Source organism: Macrotis lagotis, chromosome 4 (assembly GCF_037893015.1).
Source record: "Macrotis lagotis isolate mMagLag1 chromosome 4, bilby.v1.9.chrom.fasta, whole genome shotgun sequence".
Taxonomy (NCBI): Eukaryota; Metazoa; Chordata; class Mammalia; order Peramelemorphia; family Peramelidae; genus Macrotis; species Macrotis lagotis.
In genome coordinates, this window is record NC_133661.1 from 153988208 (window position 1) to 154006855 (window position 18648).

General features: G+C 42.4%; 1 protein-coding gene across 1 annotated transcript in view; it reads right to left on the reverse strand.

Moving 5' to 3' along the window:
• LOC141522750 (uncharacterized) overlaps positions 1 to 18648 on the reverse strand; it is a 296368-nt gene that overhangs the window by 5248 nt on the left and 272472 nt on the right. The window contains exons 6-9 of the mRNA XM_074236220.1: positions 15433 to 15679; positions 11931 to 12051; positions 5864 to 6000; positions 2473 to 2685 (exon numbers count right to left, since the gene is read on the reverse strand). Coding sequence (XP_074092321.1) covers positions 2473 to 2685; positions 5864 to 6000; positions 11931 to 12051; positions 15433 to 15679 — 718 coding nt within the window. The remainder of the gene's footprint in view (positions 1 to 2472; positions 2686 to 5863; positions 6001 to 11930; positions 12052 to 15432; positions 15680 to 18648) is intronic.

Genomic DNA, 18648 nt, shown 5'->3' on the forward strand with positions numbered 1-18648 from the left:
TTAATTTTGTCTATATTTTTCATATATATTTATATGTATACATGTTGAGTCCCCTTATAGAATGAAGCTTTTCTGCTTGTGTTCAGTCATTTCAGTTGTGCCTGATTCTTCATGGCCCTATTTGAAGTTTTCTTGTCATAGATAATGGGATAGTTTTCCATTTCCGCCTATAGATCATTTGACAAATGAGGAAAATGAGGCAAACAGGGTTAATAACTTGTCTGGGGTCACACAGTTAATGTATCTGAGATCAAATTTGAACTCAGGTCTCCTTGATTCCAGGCCTAGCACTTCTATTCACTGGGCCACTTAGCTGTCCTCTTATGCTTACTAATTGATTGATTATAGGGAGTAATCCCCATCACTCTCTTGTAAAATACTTGATCTATCACTCATATTTCTGTCCTGCCCCCCTCCGACCCTTCTATTTACATGAGCTCTGGGCTTCTTAGGACTAGAGACCAGGCTCTGCTCAGGTTAGAAGTAAGGGAGTATGTGTGTGGGACTCGCCTTTTGGGTCGGTGATGCCAGAGACCCCGGCTGCATTAGCAGACCCCCAAAAAGGAAGCATTCAAAAACAGTCAGTGGACTCAATAAAAGCCAAAGCTCAATGTGGCTGCTGCCTCAAATAGCATGATCTTAGGCTGCTCTGACTGAAGTACTGAGCACACGTCATGGGAGCCTATGGAGCAGAACATGACTGTGTCCAGTTATGAGCATATTTTAAGAGGGAAAATGACAGAATGAAGTATGTCTAGGGATGAGTGAAGGATCTGAGAGGCAATTCTGAGGAATAGCTGGAGAAAATAGGAATATTTGAGCCTTAAAAAAAAAGGAAGAGGCTTAGGAAAGCTTTCCCTTTATAAAAGAAGGGTTGTCTTATAGAGGAAGAGATAGAGTTCTTCAGGTTCACTCATCATTCATTCATTTGACTATTTGCTGAGTGTTTGCTATGCATAATGCATTATGCTAACCAAGGGGAATGATACTACAGTCATTAAGACATACATGGTCCTTGCCAGGGGGCAGAAGTAAGATCAACTAAGCTAGGTTTTGCCTCAGTACAAAGCAGGCCATTTTAACACTCAGACCTGACCAGCAATGGAGTTAATGGACTATATTGTGAGGTAATGAGCTCCCCATCACTGGAGGTTTTTAAGCAGAGGTGAAATAATCAGATGACCAGTAAAATTCTTCCATTTTATAACAGATAAAGAACCTCTATATCTAGGATCTATGGGGGCAGATGACTTACCAAACCTCAGATTCCCAATGCAAATGAAAGCAAGACAACGGGAATGGGTTACAACCCAAGTTTACAGTTTATTGTTGGTAGTGTTCTTTAGTCAATTAGTTACGTTCAGCCTCATTTAGGGTTTTTTTTTTTTTGGCAAAGATACTAGAGCGGCTTGTCATTTCCTTCTGCAGCTCATTTGACAAAATGAGGAAATTGAAGCAACAGGTTAAGTGATTTGCCCTGAGTCACTCATAACTAACAAGTACCTGAGGCTAGATTTGAACTTGGGTCCTCCTTTCTTTAGGACCTGCCCACTCTCACTGCACCACCTAGCTGTACTTATACCTCATAAGCTCTTTCAAAGGATTATTCTAATTTTACCAATCACCTGCCCCTACCTGTCCTGTTTCATAGGGCTAGAGACTCATCTGACATCATTTTCCTGAATACCATCAATAAGCACATGGTCACAGGTCTAAAGTTGGAAGGGATTTCAAGGGTCATTTAGTCCAACCCCTACATTTTGCAGATGAGGAAGCTGAGGCCACAGGAAATTAAATGACTTGTCCAAGGTCACACAAGCAGTTAGAATCAGAGCCTAGGTCCTCTGACTTCAGAGTCAGTGAATTTTCTGCTGTGCTCCTACTATATTCTATCACTTCTAGACACATGACCGCTTATACCCCAGGCTGAATACACAGAAGTGGAGGCAAGTAGATGGTGTCACTGCTACTTTAAAGAGCTGTAGCAAAAAGAAATTCCATAACTTTCAATATTCTGTTGGGGTAGGGAGGAGTCCTCATCTCTCTTCTGAGAGGTAACCTCAATCACACAATGTTAGAGGTGCAAGAAAATTTTAACTTAATCTCTTTCATCTTTTTCATTATTTAGATGAGAAAATGGAAACCCAGAGAGGAAAATACATTACCCAAAATAATGATCTTAATAAGCGTCAGAGCAGTGGCTCAAATCCAGGTCGTATGTCTGACAGACCAGCAATATTTCCAATTTGTCTTCTTTTATTCACACCTGTCATTTCCTAGATCCAGATTTCTGCTACCTTATTCCCTTCCAACTGGACAAAAATCAGCGGCAGCCCCGGGGCCTGGTTTCTGGGTATGGGTCTATACCGGTTCTCCTGACCCTGTGGAATCACCCCAGTGCTCTTGAGCCTCCCACCCTCCCTTCACCTTGCCCTGAGACTCCCTACTTCATCAATCTCTGGAAACACCCACCTGATTGTGTTGGTGGCATTGCAGGGACAAGGCTTGGTACACTGTGGGCCGTGCAACCCCTCTGGACAAAGCCGCTCCTGGCATCGGGGCCCTTTGTAGCCTGGGTCACACACACAGGCACCAGAGGCTGGCGAGCACTGGGCCCCATTGTGGCAGTCGCAGCGCTGTGAACACTGGAATCCAAAGGTCCCAATGGGGCATTCTTCTTGACACCTGCAGGGGAAACACACAGAGAAGCTGATGTTTTTGTCTCCAAGCCTTGGTATGAGTTATAGAACAAAGGATCACTAATTTATTTAGACTTAGAGATCAAGTCTCCTCATTTTACAGATGCAGAAACTGAGGCCTAGGGAAATTAAATGGTTTGTCCAAGGTCAGGATAAGTAGCGGCTGAGGCTGTGTAGAACCCTGGGTGACTTCAAGCATAGCATTCTCTTAATTATCTAGGATTTACAGAAAGAAGCATTTCAGGCTGGTGAGAAGAGGGTTACACCAAAATGAATCCTCACCAGTCTGCAATGTTCCCCTATTTCTGATTGACAGACCATGTTTCAACCTCTTCACCTAATTTCAAAGCTAAATTTAAATAATTGAGAGAGATCCTTCACCCCCAGCACGGTTCTCCTAAGGGATCACTTGGTTGCAGGGTTGGTGTCTACCCTCTTGAACTTGTCCTCATGGGGCTCTTGCATTGGAGGAAGACAGCAGGGGAGAGCCTGCCACTGGCTCTGATCTCCTCCACTAATAATAACAACGGCAGCTACTATCTAGACAGAGTTGACAAATGTGAGTCCTCTTGACAAGTCTATGAGGCAGGCACTATTATCCTCATTTTACAGAGGAGAAGACGGAAACTCAGAGAGGCTTGACAGTTTGCCCATAGTCACACAGATTGTAAGATTTGAAGTCAGAATTTGAATCCAGGTCTCTCTGGCTTCTAAGTCCAGTACTCCCTCCATTACCCTGCACTTAGACTGGACCCCTTTCTCATCAGCAGGAGAGGCCAGTGATCTCAGATACTCTTGCCTCCTCAGCAGGGCACTTTACCTCTTTCTATATTTGTAGGGATGATGAAGAGCTGAATAGCATGAAGAAAAGCATCTGGAAATGAAATATTGACGACCTAATCCATTTGCATAATTAGCCTTTTTTTCCTGCTAACAATTTAAACAACTTATTTATTTAGAGATCAAGCAGCTCCTGCTAATGAATTTTACACAAAGCATGCTAATAACGGGGCCTCTGGAACATAAGGATAATCACAGCAGGAATTAGTTCTCTACTTAAACATCCTTCCTTTGCAACATATCAATCTAATGTGTCCAATAATGCCATTAACAACCAGATACATTGCTCAATTAAATCACAAAATGAGCTGCAAAGCCCTAGTTATGTTTCTTGTTTAATTTACATTTGTTCCTGCCTATCTGGGGAGGCCGCGTTATTACACCCGCTGAACTTTAATATGCTCGATGATGATTTGGGTTGGGTTAATGTGGCTGTCACCAGCAAAATGGATGGAGGCAATTTCACAAAATATTAAACACGAGGTGGCCCGTGTAGACGCACAAGCCAAATATCACCAGGCCTTCCCATTTTCTGCTTGAGCAGATCGATTCGTGGGGCTTTCCAAAGGGCGCTTAGGTTTGCTACAGGCCCTTCCCCCTGAATCGGTCACTGGAGCATGGAGATGGAAGAAGTCTGACTTCTGAAAGTCAAATCAACTTTTACCTTTCTCCCTCCTCATCCATTCCTACTCTGGATGCTCTGCCCCTTGGTTGGTTAATTGGGGGAAAAAACCCACAAGAACTAATATTTAGGAAACATGGATATTAGGCCTTGGAACAATGCTGCAGGGCCCTGCCAGTGAGAAAGCCAGGGCTGTGTTTTTTCCTCTGAACAACTGGGTCAGAGTTATTCTGTTAATGTTCTAGATTGGATCAAACCACCCTGCTCTCCAACAGTCCCATGTTCTATACCTTGACCTGCTCTGGGTCCAGTGGTTCATGCCCCGAGCTCCACAAAAGGACCTAACTAAATTCCTAGGAAATAGAGCTGGTCCATCTAGTCCAAACTCCTCATTTTAATAGAAGTTAAATGATTTGTCCAAGGGCACACTTGTAAGAAAAGAACAGAGCTGGAATTTGGACCTAGGTCTTTAGTTTCCTTATCAAGAACCAATTCAAGAAGACTATGCTGCTAGGGCTTGCTGGAGGCCAGATGCAAGGAGATGTGCGTGAGCACAGATTCTAAAATATCTAGGCTCCAGATGCATCCTTAGGGGCCATCACCATAAAGATTAAGCTGAGTATTAAGGCAAGAGTGAGCTACTTTGAGGGGAGGGGGAACCGAACAACATCAAGATGGATTTGTAGACCTGCGGACTGGCTCTTTTCTGATTCTCAGTCCCAGGTATGAGCTTGACCTTTCATTCAATTTAAATGTCTTTGATGAAGATTCCCCTTGATCCCAGTCATAGAACCACACCCGCTACCTTCTACCCCAGTGGGAGCCCTAAGGATCAGTCAACTGTATTATGTCAGAAATATACACAATCTGAAGGGAAGTAGAAAATACAACTCTGGGGAACCAAATTGTTACTCCTGATTCAGACCAGAATTAAAAAAAAAAAAAAACCTGACTGGGTCTAGAATCACAGTCTCTAACAGTGAGAAAAGACCACTCCCTCTTCAACCTGATGACCTTTCAAATAAACAACACAACACAAATTAAAAAAAAAGTTCTCCCCAGGATTCCTGCTTTGCTGGGAAAGATTGCTATCATTGTTTGTTTTGGTTTAGATTTGTGATTTTATGATTGCAAAGAATTCACAGAATAGAAACCATCTCCACCAGTGGACAGTCACAGCTCATCTCAGCTGAGAGTCTCAGGGAATGATTGAGGAATCAGAAAGGCTATGATTTCTACACAGTTACATAGTGAAATGCATCCGAGGCCGGCCTGATTTGGACCCAGATTTTCCTGCCTCCAAAGTCATCACTTTCCCCTACTGCTTCAGTGCCTCTCTAATATGTAACAGATAATTGAACAAAGTGATTGAATTCTAAAGCTAAATAGATAGAACTTATAGATTACCAGATTTGGGGTGCTCATCTCCATTAACCCAAATAATTGAGCTTGGCTAGTTTATTCTCCTCCCTCCCTCAAGGAGAGTCACTTATCTTGGGTAAAGATGTTAGAGTAGGGAATCCCCTGCTAAAGGTTAAAGGGGAGTCTGTTTGGAAGACCTACATACCATATGCCTTCTGAGGAGCATGGGAAGGGGCAGGCTGGTAAAAATCATGATCCTTATTAGCAGAACTTTATGAGGAATGGAAATGTCAACAATGAGGACAACCAGTGTGGACTGGCACTGCAGATGACTTCTTACCTATCCCCCATGTAGCCAGCTGCACACTGGCACCGTCCTGTCACATGGTCACATTGTCCTCCATGGTGGCATGGGCAGTTCTGGCTGCAGTTGATGCCAAATGTCCCTGGTGGACAGGGCTGGGCACATACCACTCCCTGAAACAAAGGAGACAGAAGTTCTGTCTGACCTGGAGAGATCAATGAATATTAGGACTACCAAAAGGAGGCATTATATCCAAAACAAAAAAGTCACTTGGATTCAGAACTATATGCATATTTGGTACAGATGGACCCTGTGGTCAGTGATAGAAATCAAATAAATAACAACAAGCAAATTAAAAAAACAAAAATAAAAAGTTCCCCCTGAAGATTTCTGTTTTGCTGGGAGAGATTGCTATTATCTTTGTTTGTTTTTGCTTGTTTTGGTCTAGACTTGTGACTTTGTTGTTGCAAGGAACTCTCAGATTGGAAACTATCCCCACCAGTGGACATTCACTCCAGGTAGATGAGGAACAACTAACTTTTTTGTATCATGGACTCCTCAGACAATCTGGTGACATTATGAACTCTTTGCTTTCATCTACATAGACTAAAATATGTTGGATTGTAAAGGAAACTAATTATCTTCAAAGTACTTTTTTAAAAATTACAGCCATCTTGTTAAGAACCCCTGCTAGAGATGACTGCTAAAGTTTGTATTATCCATGCAGACTTAAAAATGACAAACAAGAAGACCTCGCAGATGCTGGAAGAACCCAGCATAGCCTTTATTTGGCCATCAGTTAATATGTTTAGTGTATCCTATTTAGTTTTTGATGTTCTGTTGAATTTTTTTTTTCCTTTGAGGATTGGTTTTTGGTGTATATTTGTAGGAATTATTAGCCCCTACCCCCATGTAGATTAATCTTTCATGCAAATCTGGGTTAGGCTGCTGCTCCAGGTCAATAGACCACAGGGTCCCACTCACTGGATGAATAACTCATGACCAAAGGACCTTAGTTTTCACCATCATCATTACAAATTGCCTATATGTGAGTGTCTAGCTCTGTGCTCCCGGAGATGCAGACAAGGGAAGGTAAAGATATGAATCTTGTCTTCAGGTATCTGAATATGAGGAAACAGAAAACATTTAGTCACTAGAGGATATCACATTCCAAGCTTTGTGGTCCATGCTATCCCAAGATGGGATATATCACCAGCGCTTGACAAGTCAGAGAAGCATGTGGTTCAGTGCAGGGAAGATAGGAAGACATTCCAGGAAGAAACAAGAGAGAAAATAAAGATGTGGAGCACACTGCAGTGAGGAGGACGTCCCGACGGGGTCCAGAACCACAGACTCTAACAGCTGGAAAGGGCCATTCCCTTAAAATCCTTGGAAGCCAGCCTTGATGTTACCATTACAGCTTTTCAACTCTAGGCTAAACAATCCCAATTCTTTCAAGGGATCACATATGACATGGCTTCTGGTTCTCTCATTATTTTGGTCACCCTTCAATATATGGATGTCCTTGTGAAATGGGGCTCAGACGTGCACATAATACTCTAGATGTTATATGATTAGGGAAAAGGAGACTGCACCTTCCTTGTTCTAGATACTGCTCTTCCTCTGAAACAGTCCGAGAATAAATGAGGGCAGCTAGGTGGACCAGTGGATAGAATACCGGGTCTCATTTTCCTAGGTTCAAATCCAATCTCAGACACTTACTAGCTGTGGGACACTGGGCAAATCACCTAACTCCATTTGCCTCAGGTTCCTCATCTGTCAAATGAGTTGGAGAAGGAAATAGTAAACTGCACCAATATTTTTGCCTGGAAAACCCCAAATAAAGTCAGAAAGAGTCAGATATGACTGAAGTGACTGAAGAGCATATTAGAGCATATTAGCTTTTTCAACTGTCAGGGTACACAATCAGCATTTGTGGATCCTACAGTCTGCTAAAACCATTATATATTTTTTTCTCACAAATACCACTTATGTGGCCCAGTGGAGACAGCACGGGACTTGGTGTAAGGAAGACTTGAGTTAGAATCCAAACTCAGACATTTATTAGCCATGTGATCATGGCAAAAATCACTTATTTTCTCCAGCTTCAATTTCTTCATTTGTAAAATGGAGATTATGACAGTGTTGGCATTCCATGGTTGTTGTTAGGGTCAAGTGATATAATATATATAAAATGTTTTGCAAACCTTAAAGCATTATTTAAATGCCATTATGAAATGTCCTGCCACATCTTACCTATTCTTGTAATTCTATAGTTGAATTTTTTTAACTTGACTGTTGATACATGTATGAAGTTAAAGGATATAAGTTTATTTTGATCTCTGTGAGACCAAGAGGATCAGAGATTACTTTTTTTTTTCACTTTTGCACATGGGAAACTAAACTAAGGTCCAGAGATACTTACAGGATTTAGAACTGGAATGGACTTTTTGGATCATCCAATCCAGAGGCACAAATTCACTGCCCACAAAACCCTCGTATTGCCCAAACTATATTAAAATGTAACAGGGAAATATTTGATAAAAATAAATAAAAATATAATAACAATACAAATCGTGGTTTTCTAAAACAATATGCAGCCAGCAGGAATCCTTTTCTCTTTGAGCATGGCATCATCTGGATCTAATCCAATTCTCCTTCACCTGAGGAGATGCATTTTACAGAAGAAGAAACTAGGTTCAAGGAGACCAAGTAACTTGTTTGGGGTTACACACGTTAATTAGGATTTGAACCCCAAATCCAGTTCTCTTCCCTGTATACCTGTAAGACTCCTTCCATAAGATTACGCTGCCCTCTGTTATAGAAGAAACCCATTTTTGTCCTCTAACTTTTCTTCCCCCTGATTGAGGGAGAGAAGAAATTGTCTTGTATTGGGAGCAGAGTTGAGCATAACACGTTGTGCATAAGAGGGGTGGGGGGAGGGCAGATTGGTAGCCACTGCCACCAGGGGTGCATCTCACCTTCCCCATCAGTCCCACGTGGGACTTTGATCTCTCCTCTTCCTTCTGATGAGGATGACCACCAGGCTTTATTACCTCCTCCACCCCTCCTGAACTACCTATCTAGCCTAGGATCCCCTCTGATGCTTGCCATCTGCCTTATCCCTGTACCTTTAAGATTTAAGGGACTGTGTTTGACCTACACCTGAACTTTCTCTTATGTGTGGTCTCCTCCAATTAGAGTATGAACTCTTTGTGAACAGGGGCTTATCTTTATTTTTCTACTTGTTTCTTTAGCACTGACAAGAGCATTTGGCACATTTTTTAACAAATGCTCATTCATTCATTCTTCTCAGGCTTGGAGACGCTGGTCCTCATATGAGACAACTGAGTAGTACTGATCATTGTCTAAGCCATCCCTGGTGTTCCTAGGGGAACCACTCTTCCTCACCTGGGGGATGAATAACTTGGTCCTGAAGGAAGCATCAAACAGGGGTAACCAGCCCTCCCATCCTCACCTGAGTGCCCATCCATCCCTGTTGGTAAGAATTCTTTTCTTCCTCAATATTCTAGAGAAAAGAATCTTGAGAATTAAGAGGTGGGAGGGATCAGGAGGGATTTTGTAATGCAGAAGAGAATCATTGGGTTAAGGAGGTGAGGAAGGACTGCATCCTAGACATGAGAGAGGACCACAACAAAGACAATAGACAGGAGATAGAATTTTGTTTGTGAGGAACAAAGACAAAGGCAGTTTGCCCAGGTCCAGATCACAGGTGGGGTGGAATAACTTCCAGGAAGGCTAAAAAAGATGTGTTGAGGGCAGAGAAAAGGGGCTTTGAAAGCTAAAGACAGAATATACATTTTATTTTTCAGGCAACAGGAGTCACCAGAGTTGAATGAACAAGGGAATGATCTAGTCAGATCATCCTTGAAGAAAAGGATTTTGGTAAAATAGCTCTCTCTGCTGAATACTCTTTCAAATGATTGGATTGCCTTTATCTATTAGAATACAATAGGCAAGGATAACTCAACAGAGTTACACTAGAATGTAGAGAGTAGGGGATGTTTTGCTTTTACCATTTGTATTTTCAGTGCTTTGCACAACACTTGGTTCATAATAAGTGCTAAGTAAATGCTTTTTTATTCATTCATTCCCTCACTCACCAGAAGGGCAATCACCCAAACTTCAAAACCTAGTTTCAATTCCATTCATTCCTTCAAGAAAATCATCCTTGATTCCTACCCTTTGCTTGTCTACCCTGTGCACTTCTCTGTTTACATATTTTTATTTATGTTCATAGTTTGTACGTTGTTTTATATCTTCTCTTTCCCGTATTGGACTAAGTTCTCCCAGAGTCTGGGACTGTTTTCCTCTTTGTATATCTTCCTTTTCAGTACTTTGACTGGGGCTCAGGACACAAGGAAAAGTGGAAGGTGGGGTGCTCTGTTTGGGGAGCTGACTTGAGTGGTTAGGAACTCCATTCATTTTGGCTTGGGTTCTGATTACTGTGCCATGAAATAGCTTCCTCTCACACTCCCACTATTCTCTCTCCTTTTTTTATGTCCTTCTTTGCAAAGCCTCAGATTCCTGAATAAGGAAGAAAAAAGATAAACCAGGATTTTGCCAAAACTCTAATTGAGGTTGGGGTGACACACTCTTGATTAGGGGAAACTAGACCAAGACCAGTGAGACAGGAGTTGTTCTGTTGGTCCATTTCCTAAGAAGAGGGCTTGAACCCCTGGACTCTCTCTCTGCCTGGGGTAGGGGTGGGGGTAAAGAAGAGAGTCAACATAGGGCCCTAGCAAAAGACCAGTTTACTTTTTTTGGCACAGTCTCCTAGTCCTTTGAGGACCAGCCATAGAGTCAGAGTCTTCTTTTTTCCAGCTTTTGGACAGGACTGTGACCACCCTATTTAGGGAAATGAGTAGTGAGAACCATCAAGAGCCTGGGAGTGTGTGGAAGGATGGCCATCCTGAAGGGGGGAACCTTTTCTCATATTCCCCACCTTTCCCTAACCATCTTCCTTTCCTTGGGAGAAACCCATCCCTTGGTTTCATATTCATTATTTTGTGACTGTTCGTGCCTGTGTGTAGGGTATTAATAATTCATACAAATCTGCAAGTAAAATGCCTCATGTCAAAAATAGAAATCCAATTGTCTACAATAAAATTAAAAACATAAAGACCTCAAATCCAAAGACTCCTCATCAACACAAGCTTCTATCGTTTGGAATAAATCCTTCGATGTGCCAACGTGGTGGGAAAAAAATGACCCTCCAAGCCTGTTCTTTCTCCATCCCACACTTTCCTGCATGTTCTGATTTTCTCTTTCTCCCTTCTCCTCCTCTGACAACGGCACACTGCTTTCATTAATGCTAGAAAGAAGCCTTGAAACTCACACTCAGTGTTCACAAGGCTCTTTGTCTCCCTGTTTGTCTCTGTCCCTGACCCTTCCCGTTTCCCTCCCCCATCTCATTGCAGCTTGTCCATCTGCCTGCTTGGCTCAAGTGCTCTTGGTTTGGCCTCTGGGGATCAAGCTCTTGCAAAAAAGATGATTTTCCAAGATTTTCTTGGGTTCTCAGGTGGCTGGCTGAGAGATGTGGAGCATGCAGCTATCTCAATAACGCCCCAAGTCCCAGTCTCCTCCTTAATCAGTGTTCCCCAAACTATCCTTCCTCTCCCTATTCACAGCCTCCAAAAAACACTGCTTCGGCTCAGCTCATTGCAGTTATCCCCTCATCCACTTCTTTCAACCTGATGCCTTACTGGAGGGGTGAGGAAACATCCCAGTGGAAAACAGCCTCAGTGAATCTTTAGTGTCTCCAGGAAAGGGGTAGTACTGGTGAGGCAGATGAATGGAGACCTCCCTCGAAAGCAAAAATTGGGATGGTTTTAGTTATCCAGCACTTCCCACTGCTGACCTCATACTATTTAAGTTTAATGCAGTACTCAGTGGCTGTATCCCACAGAAGGAATGGACCTCAAAGTAGGTCTAACTCTTTCACACTTTTGCTTCCCATTTAGAGCTCAATAGGACCTTGTGATTTAAATAGGAGGGGAGAGAGAAGCTGAAAATTCTTCAAACCCAAGCCTTTCCCTGTTCTTTTCTCTTACTAACACTCTAGAGTTGAGACTCCACTTACCGTCCAGCCAGGGGGGCAAGCACACTCCCCTGTGATGTGATGGCAGGTTCCCCCATTCTGGCATGGGCAGCGCAGCTCACAGTGTGCTCCATGGCTCCCAGGTGGGCACTGCTCCTCGCAGCTAAAAAGAACACAGTGTCATTATTTGTGGGTGAAAAGAGGGCCAGAACCATTCTTACACTCAGCATCAAATGGGACATGTGCAAAGGCAGAGTAAGTAGGCAGGGATGCTCCAGAAAGCTTGGCTGTGTTTACTGTGCCAGATTGGGCAACCCTCCCAGCTTCAGTCACTCCCTCTATAAAACTCAAAGAACCTCTTGACTCCAGAAGTCTTTTAAAATAGTTGGAGGGAGGGAAGCAAGGGGCCCATATCCCTGGAATAGAGGCACTCTGGGGAATCTGCCACTCAAATGGGTAAATGAAGGCATCTGGGCTACCACCAAATGTGGGTGTCTGAGGAGGAGGTACATGATTTCTATCAATAGCAACAAGTGGCACAATCAGCCAAGGGAATAGAATGTTGGCCTAGGAAGTTGTCCCTCAGGGACTCACACACCACATTTTCTTGAAGTTCCCTGGCTTAGTGCCCATCATTGCCCCTCCCTAGACATTCTGAGGAATGGAAGATGTCAGGATTTGGATCTATCTTCGGATAATATGCTTCCTCTATTATAAACCTAGGAAGTAAGCAGAATCAGTATGATTACCCCTTCTGGTAGATTCATAAAGTGAGGATCAGGAAGATTAATTTATTTGCCCAAAGGCACAAAATGAATTTAATTTGCCAAACATTTATTAAGCTCCTTCTATGAATGAATGATAAAGTATTGAGTGCTTACTGTGTGATAGGCTTTATGCTAAGCATTGGAGGGTGGAAGTATAAGCAAATAGGAGTCTTTCTCTTTTCAAAGCATTTTCATTTTTTTTATTTTCAAAGTATTTATTTTATTTTAAAATTTTTTATTTTTAAAAGTGTAATACTTTATTTTTCCTAACCACATGTAAAATTTTTTTTCAACATTCATTTAAATGTTCCAAACTCAGTCTTCCCTTTCCCCTCACTGAGGAGGCAAGTAATTTGATACAGGTTTTATATGTGCAGTCATGTAAAATGTATTTCCATGTTAGAAAGAGCTTACATTCTATTGGGGAAATACAATATATAACCTGGAGTTAGAAATGGGCTCCATTTCTAGGAAAGGGGTAGAGGAATAACAGTTCAGAACTACCTAATAGGGATACTTGCCTCACAGGCTAAGAACAGAGAAGGTGCCTTTAGCTAAGAAAGACCTAGGCCCTGGCATGCTGGACCTTGCCACATGCTCAGTGTGTGTGTGTGTGTGGGGGGCTCTTCACTGGGGAACTTCTAGAAAGTGAGATACGGAAGTCAGATTCCACAGACGACAAGGCAAAAGTACATTATTGGAGCTCAAAGTTTTGGTGGGAGAGGGAAGAAGAGGATGGGGAGGATGCAAGTATAACATCAAGTCCAGGAAAACAAACACAGAATAAAAAAAAATTACTATTTTTGAGGACCTTACATTCTCTCATCAGGGTTAGGGGCACAATACAATGTTCACTACATAAATAAATAAATGCAGTCTAATTTGAATTGGGAGAGAGGGATAATCACCAAAGGAATCAGAAAAAGGCTTTAACATCCAAAGTGACATCTGACTTCAGCCCTGAAAGAACTGGGGAGGAAAGGAGAACAGGTAGGGTATGTGGGAGACTGGAATATCTGGTAACAGTCAATGGGCTTGTGTGCAAGGAAAACAGATTGCTTAAATGATAGGAATATGACATTGGAATTATGGAATTATGACAGACTCAGGACCAGATTCCAGAGTTTTATCTTCTAGATTTTGCCTCTCTGGTATCTCAGCTTCTAAAGAGGTAGTTCTAGGATCAATTTGACTGTGACCTTGGCCCTTGTTCCTTGACTTCTTGCAGCTAACTTATCTTGAGAAAGGTGGTGGAGTCAAGTTAAGGAATGACTTTTCTAGTACCTCCCTTTCCAAAGGCCCTCTGGCCTCAAGCTATTCCTTATCAGAGTAAAGAAACCTGTTGGGAACACTTTGGAATGTTTGGGGAGGATATTCCCAGAACACCTGCCATTGGGAATCCCAAGGCAGTTCCGGGGCTAAGCAGAAGCTCCACTTTTCTTTGTAGGAATCCTAAACTGAACAGACCTGATCTCTGGTATTAGGGTTCCATAACTGATGTAGGCTCTGCAGAAGCCTCTCAGAAACTGGATTGGATATGGTAAAAGGGTAACTGAGAAAAGCAAAAACTATTTATTCCCATGTTTACTCTTAAGACATCTCTCTCTCTGGACACTTGATCCTTGTTAGTTGTTATTACCCTCCCATCCAAGTGAAGACTTGAAGCCAAGACCAAGGTCATATGGAAGTCCAAATTCAAATCAGAACACCTAGATAGTTTTCTTTTAGGCTCAACTCATGTTACTCTCCTCAGAATCTCCCTGATCTCTCCTTCCCCCTCAAATTATCATGTACATACCTGCCATGTTATATGTTATACCCTTCTCCCATAAAATAATAAGTTTTTTGAGTATCTAGGACATCACATGTCTTATACGCAATAGGAGCTTAATAAATGTAAGTTGGATTGAATTGAATTGGTCAGTATCCTGGAATGAAAGGAAGCATCATATGACTTATATGACTGGACCCATCCAAAGTGGTTTCAACAGTGACTCTAGAACACTGGGTCAGACCTATGAACAGCCTCAAGGATGCCCAACCCAAAGGGCATTTTCTAAAGAGGGTCAGGTCAACCCTATCCAGCCAGAGTTTGGAATAGGAAGCCTCAAGGAGTGGGGATCTGAGGTTGGGAGATTCCAGAGGATTCTTGTGCATGCAAGCCCTTTGCTAAGTAACTGTCTAGGTTGCTGTTATTGTTCCTCCTTGGTATTTTTTTCCAAGAGGAGCAATGGTTCTGTATTCTGGGGCTGAGGCACATTCATGGCCTGGTTGCCCACATTTGATCAGACCCTAATGTGGAATGATGCCTGAGGCATGGAAGAAATGGGAGGGTTTGGTCTTGTCTCTTAAAAACTGCAAGTTTTAGGGGTGGCTAGGTGGTACAGTGGAAAAAGCATCGGCCTTGGAGTCAGGAGTACCTGGGTTCAAATCCAGTCTCAGACACTTTAATAATTACCTAGCTGTGTGGCTTTGGGCAAGCCACTTAACCCCATTTGCCTTGCAAAAACCCCCCAAAAACCTGTAAGTTTTGCCATCACCCTTAATCTGGACCTTTTGGAACTTTTATGTGATTTAGAGTTGCATTCTATATGTGTTGCTCTTCCCATTTAGAACATGGACTCCTCAGTGGGTGAGTGGGGATGTACAGTTTTTTTTTTGTATGTTCAAGACTTATCACAGCATCTGGCACTATCAATTGTGTGTGTGTGTGTGTGTGTGTGTGTGTGTGTGTGTGTGTGTGTGTGCAATTCATTCCCCAGCTTCACAGCACTTACTAGACTCCAGTGTAGCCCGGAGCACAGTGGCATTCTCCAGTCCGAGGATCACAGGTGGCACCGTTATGGCATTGGCAAGGGAGCTGACAACCCTTGCCATGGGTCCCAGGCTCGCAGAAGTCCTCACAGCGCCAGCCCCGGTAACCATCAGCGCACACGCAGGCCCCAGTGATAGGATTACACAAGGCTCCATTCTGACACTGGCAGCGATTGCTGCAGTGGGGACCCCAGTGATCACTGTCACAGCCTGAAACAGAAACCCAGAGAGTTATGGGACCCCAGGTGAGGCCCTGCCATGAGAACATATTGGATTGTTCCTCTCTGTCTTGGTTTCTCTCCCTCAATCTTGGTCTGTGTCTCTGTTTGTCTCTCAGGTTTAATCTTTTTTCTGTCTCCTGCCTGTCCTTTTCTATATATGTTTCTCTGCTTCCTCCTATTTCTTGGGTCATTGAGTCATACTTCAGAGTTAGAAGGGATTTCAGAGGTCAAAGCCTCATGATTTGGATCTAGAAAAGACTTTTTTAAAGCATCTAGTTCAATCTCCTTAAATGGATAAATGTCTTACCCATGGTCATACCTTACATAGTAAATAATAGAGCCTGGATTTGAAATAATGTTCTCTGGGGGTAACTACCTGGTGCAATGAACAGAACACTGGCCCTGAAGTCAGGAGGACCCAAGTTCAAATTCAAATTCAGATCTTTACTAACCTAGGCAATCATAGGAAATAATGTTCTCTGATTCCAAATCCAGTGATCTCTCTCTGAGTCATTTAACTCATTGAGCCTCAGTTCCCTCATTTGTAAAGAGGGTTAGACTAGCTAACTTTGAGGTCCCTCTCAGATCTTTATTATCCTGTCTATGTCTAACAATTTCATTCTTTCTCCCCTATCTCTTCCTTCCTTTGAATATGTTTCTTTGTCTGTGTCTATCTTCCTCCTTTTTAAGTTTGCAGATTTTAGAAGGATAATACTTGAAGGGACCTCAGTGATCATCTTGCTCCCACTGGACATGCTCTCAATTGTAAAAGTCCTCAGAACAGAAAACAAGACACCAGAGATGCTCTTTTACCAGGGCAGAGGATTATTACTTCCCACATTTTGGACACTGTGCCTTTTGAAGAAATAAACACAAGATTGTGTTGGAAATCTTTGAATGCAATTCAATGAACCTCCAAAGTCATTTCTAAGCAGCACAGTTACAATTCAGATTCTAGGGCCCCCTCAAGGATGTGAACAACTTATCTGGTGACAGCCTTGGATGCTGAACAGTCCCAGCAGAATCACCTAAGCTCTAAGCAACTCCTTCATCAGCTCTAGTCAACCCTGCAAACATTAATTATACTCCTACTGTGAGCAAAGTCCTAGACTGGGTCTGGGGAGAAGAGAGAGGTGACAGAAATCTAGAAGAGTTAGGGCCCTTTTTCTTTGAGATTTATAATCAAGTAGGGGAATATGACACATCCACAAGCAACCATAATGCAGAATTAAATTACACAAATTTACAGAGCTCTAAGAGAAGAGTGAGGGTTAAAGGGGGGAAAAGGTTATTACTAACTGGCTACAAGGGAAGATTTCTTTTCTTTTTTTTTTTTTGAAGGGAAGATTTCTTAAAGGAGCTGACATTCATGGCGGAATTTATTTTTTTAATGATATTTACTTTTTTCTTCCAGTTATATGATAGGTTTTAAAGGATGGTTAAGGATTCATTAGAAGAAGATGGAGAGGGGGCAGCTAGGTGGCACTGTGGATAGAGCACCAGCCCTGGAGTCAGGAGTCACTGAGTTCAAATCTAGCTTCAGACACTTAAAAAAATTACCTAGCTGTGTGGCCTTGGGCAAGTCACTTAACCCTATTGCCTTGCAAAAATCAAGAAGAAAGAAGAAGGAGAAGGAGAACACAGGTTGCATGAGAGACAAAGAGCACAGTATTATTGTTTAGCTAGATTTCTTACCCCAGGATCCATTGATAGATTTCAGAGGGTCTGTGAACTTGGATAGGGGGGAAAAATGATCTTTTTTTTTCACTAACCTTGGTTTCCTTTGTAATCTTGTGCATTTTATTTATGCAGTTTAGACCACCTGTCCCAGGGATTTAGGGCATCACACAAAGATGAAGAACCCTTGGTAGAGGGCAGTGGAGAGAAGTACTCAGAGACCAAGCTGGAAATGTAACGAGAGGCCAGATTGTGCAAAACCCTGAAGGAGAGTTTGGACAGAGTTTGGAAATCGCTAGAGGGTTTTGAATGAGGAAAATCAACCAGATCTAAACATTCTGAGGAAAAATCCTGCTGTGGTATGAAATGGGGTGGGGTGTGAGGGGGAGAAGTGCTATTTCAATAGTACAGACAGTAAGAAATAAGTATCAGGGTAACATTTTGGGAAACAACAAGGTTTAATGTGACTGGCCAGTGTGGGGCCAAAATGAGACTAAGAAGGAAATCATTTTGAACTCAGTCAAGTAGGGAAATGAGGGTAGTCAGAATTTCTTAATACTCCTCAGTCTTGCTTCTCACTGCCTCTCCATATATATATAGATAGAAAAAAGCCAGAAATGTTTCCTAGGAGCAGAGAGAGATAGATTTCCGACAGAAGTGCTGTACTTCATATTTGCAAAATGTTTTTTAACTTTTCAAATTACTTTCATATTGGACACACAATTTAACAAAGAAGCGCAGAAAACCCTGACAAAAAGGACCATCTGTCCCCCCGTTTTCATTGACAATGGAGGGAGTGGGGCATGGAGAGGGAAATTGAATGTTTAAGCAAAAAAATGGTGGGGAGGTCTTGGGATCCTTTCTAATCATCTTTGATCTGGTGACCAGACATGGAACATTTGAACTGGAATAGACTTTGGTGATCATCTAGCCTAACCTTCTCTTTTCATGATCAGGGAAACTGAGGTTTAGGGAGGGTCACTCACTTAATAATACCCAAACAATGGTGGGCAAGTCACTAAACCTTTCTAAGTCTCAGTATCCTTGGATAGCAATATTACCTACATCACCATCACCATCCTCATCATCATAGCTAGCAGTTACATAGTGCTTTAAGGATGGTAAAATGTCATCTCCTTCTATCTTCACAACAATTCTGGAAGGAAGTTGCTATTATTTCCCCCAATTTACAGATGAGGAAGCCAAGACAGAGATAGGCTAAGTGACTTGTCCTGGGTCCTATTGCTAATAGGTGTCAGACTTCTCATTTGAATCTCCCTG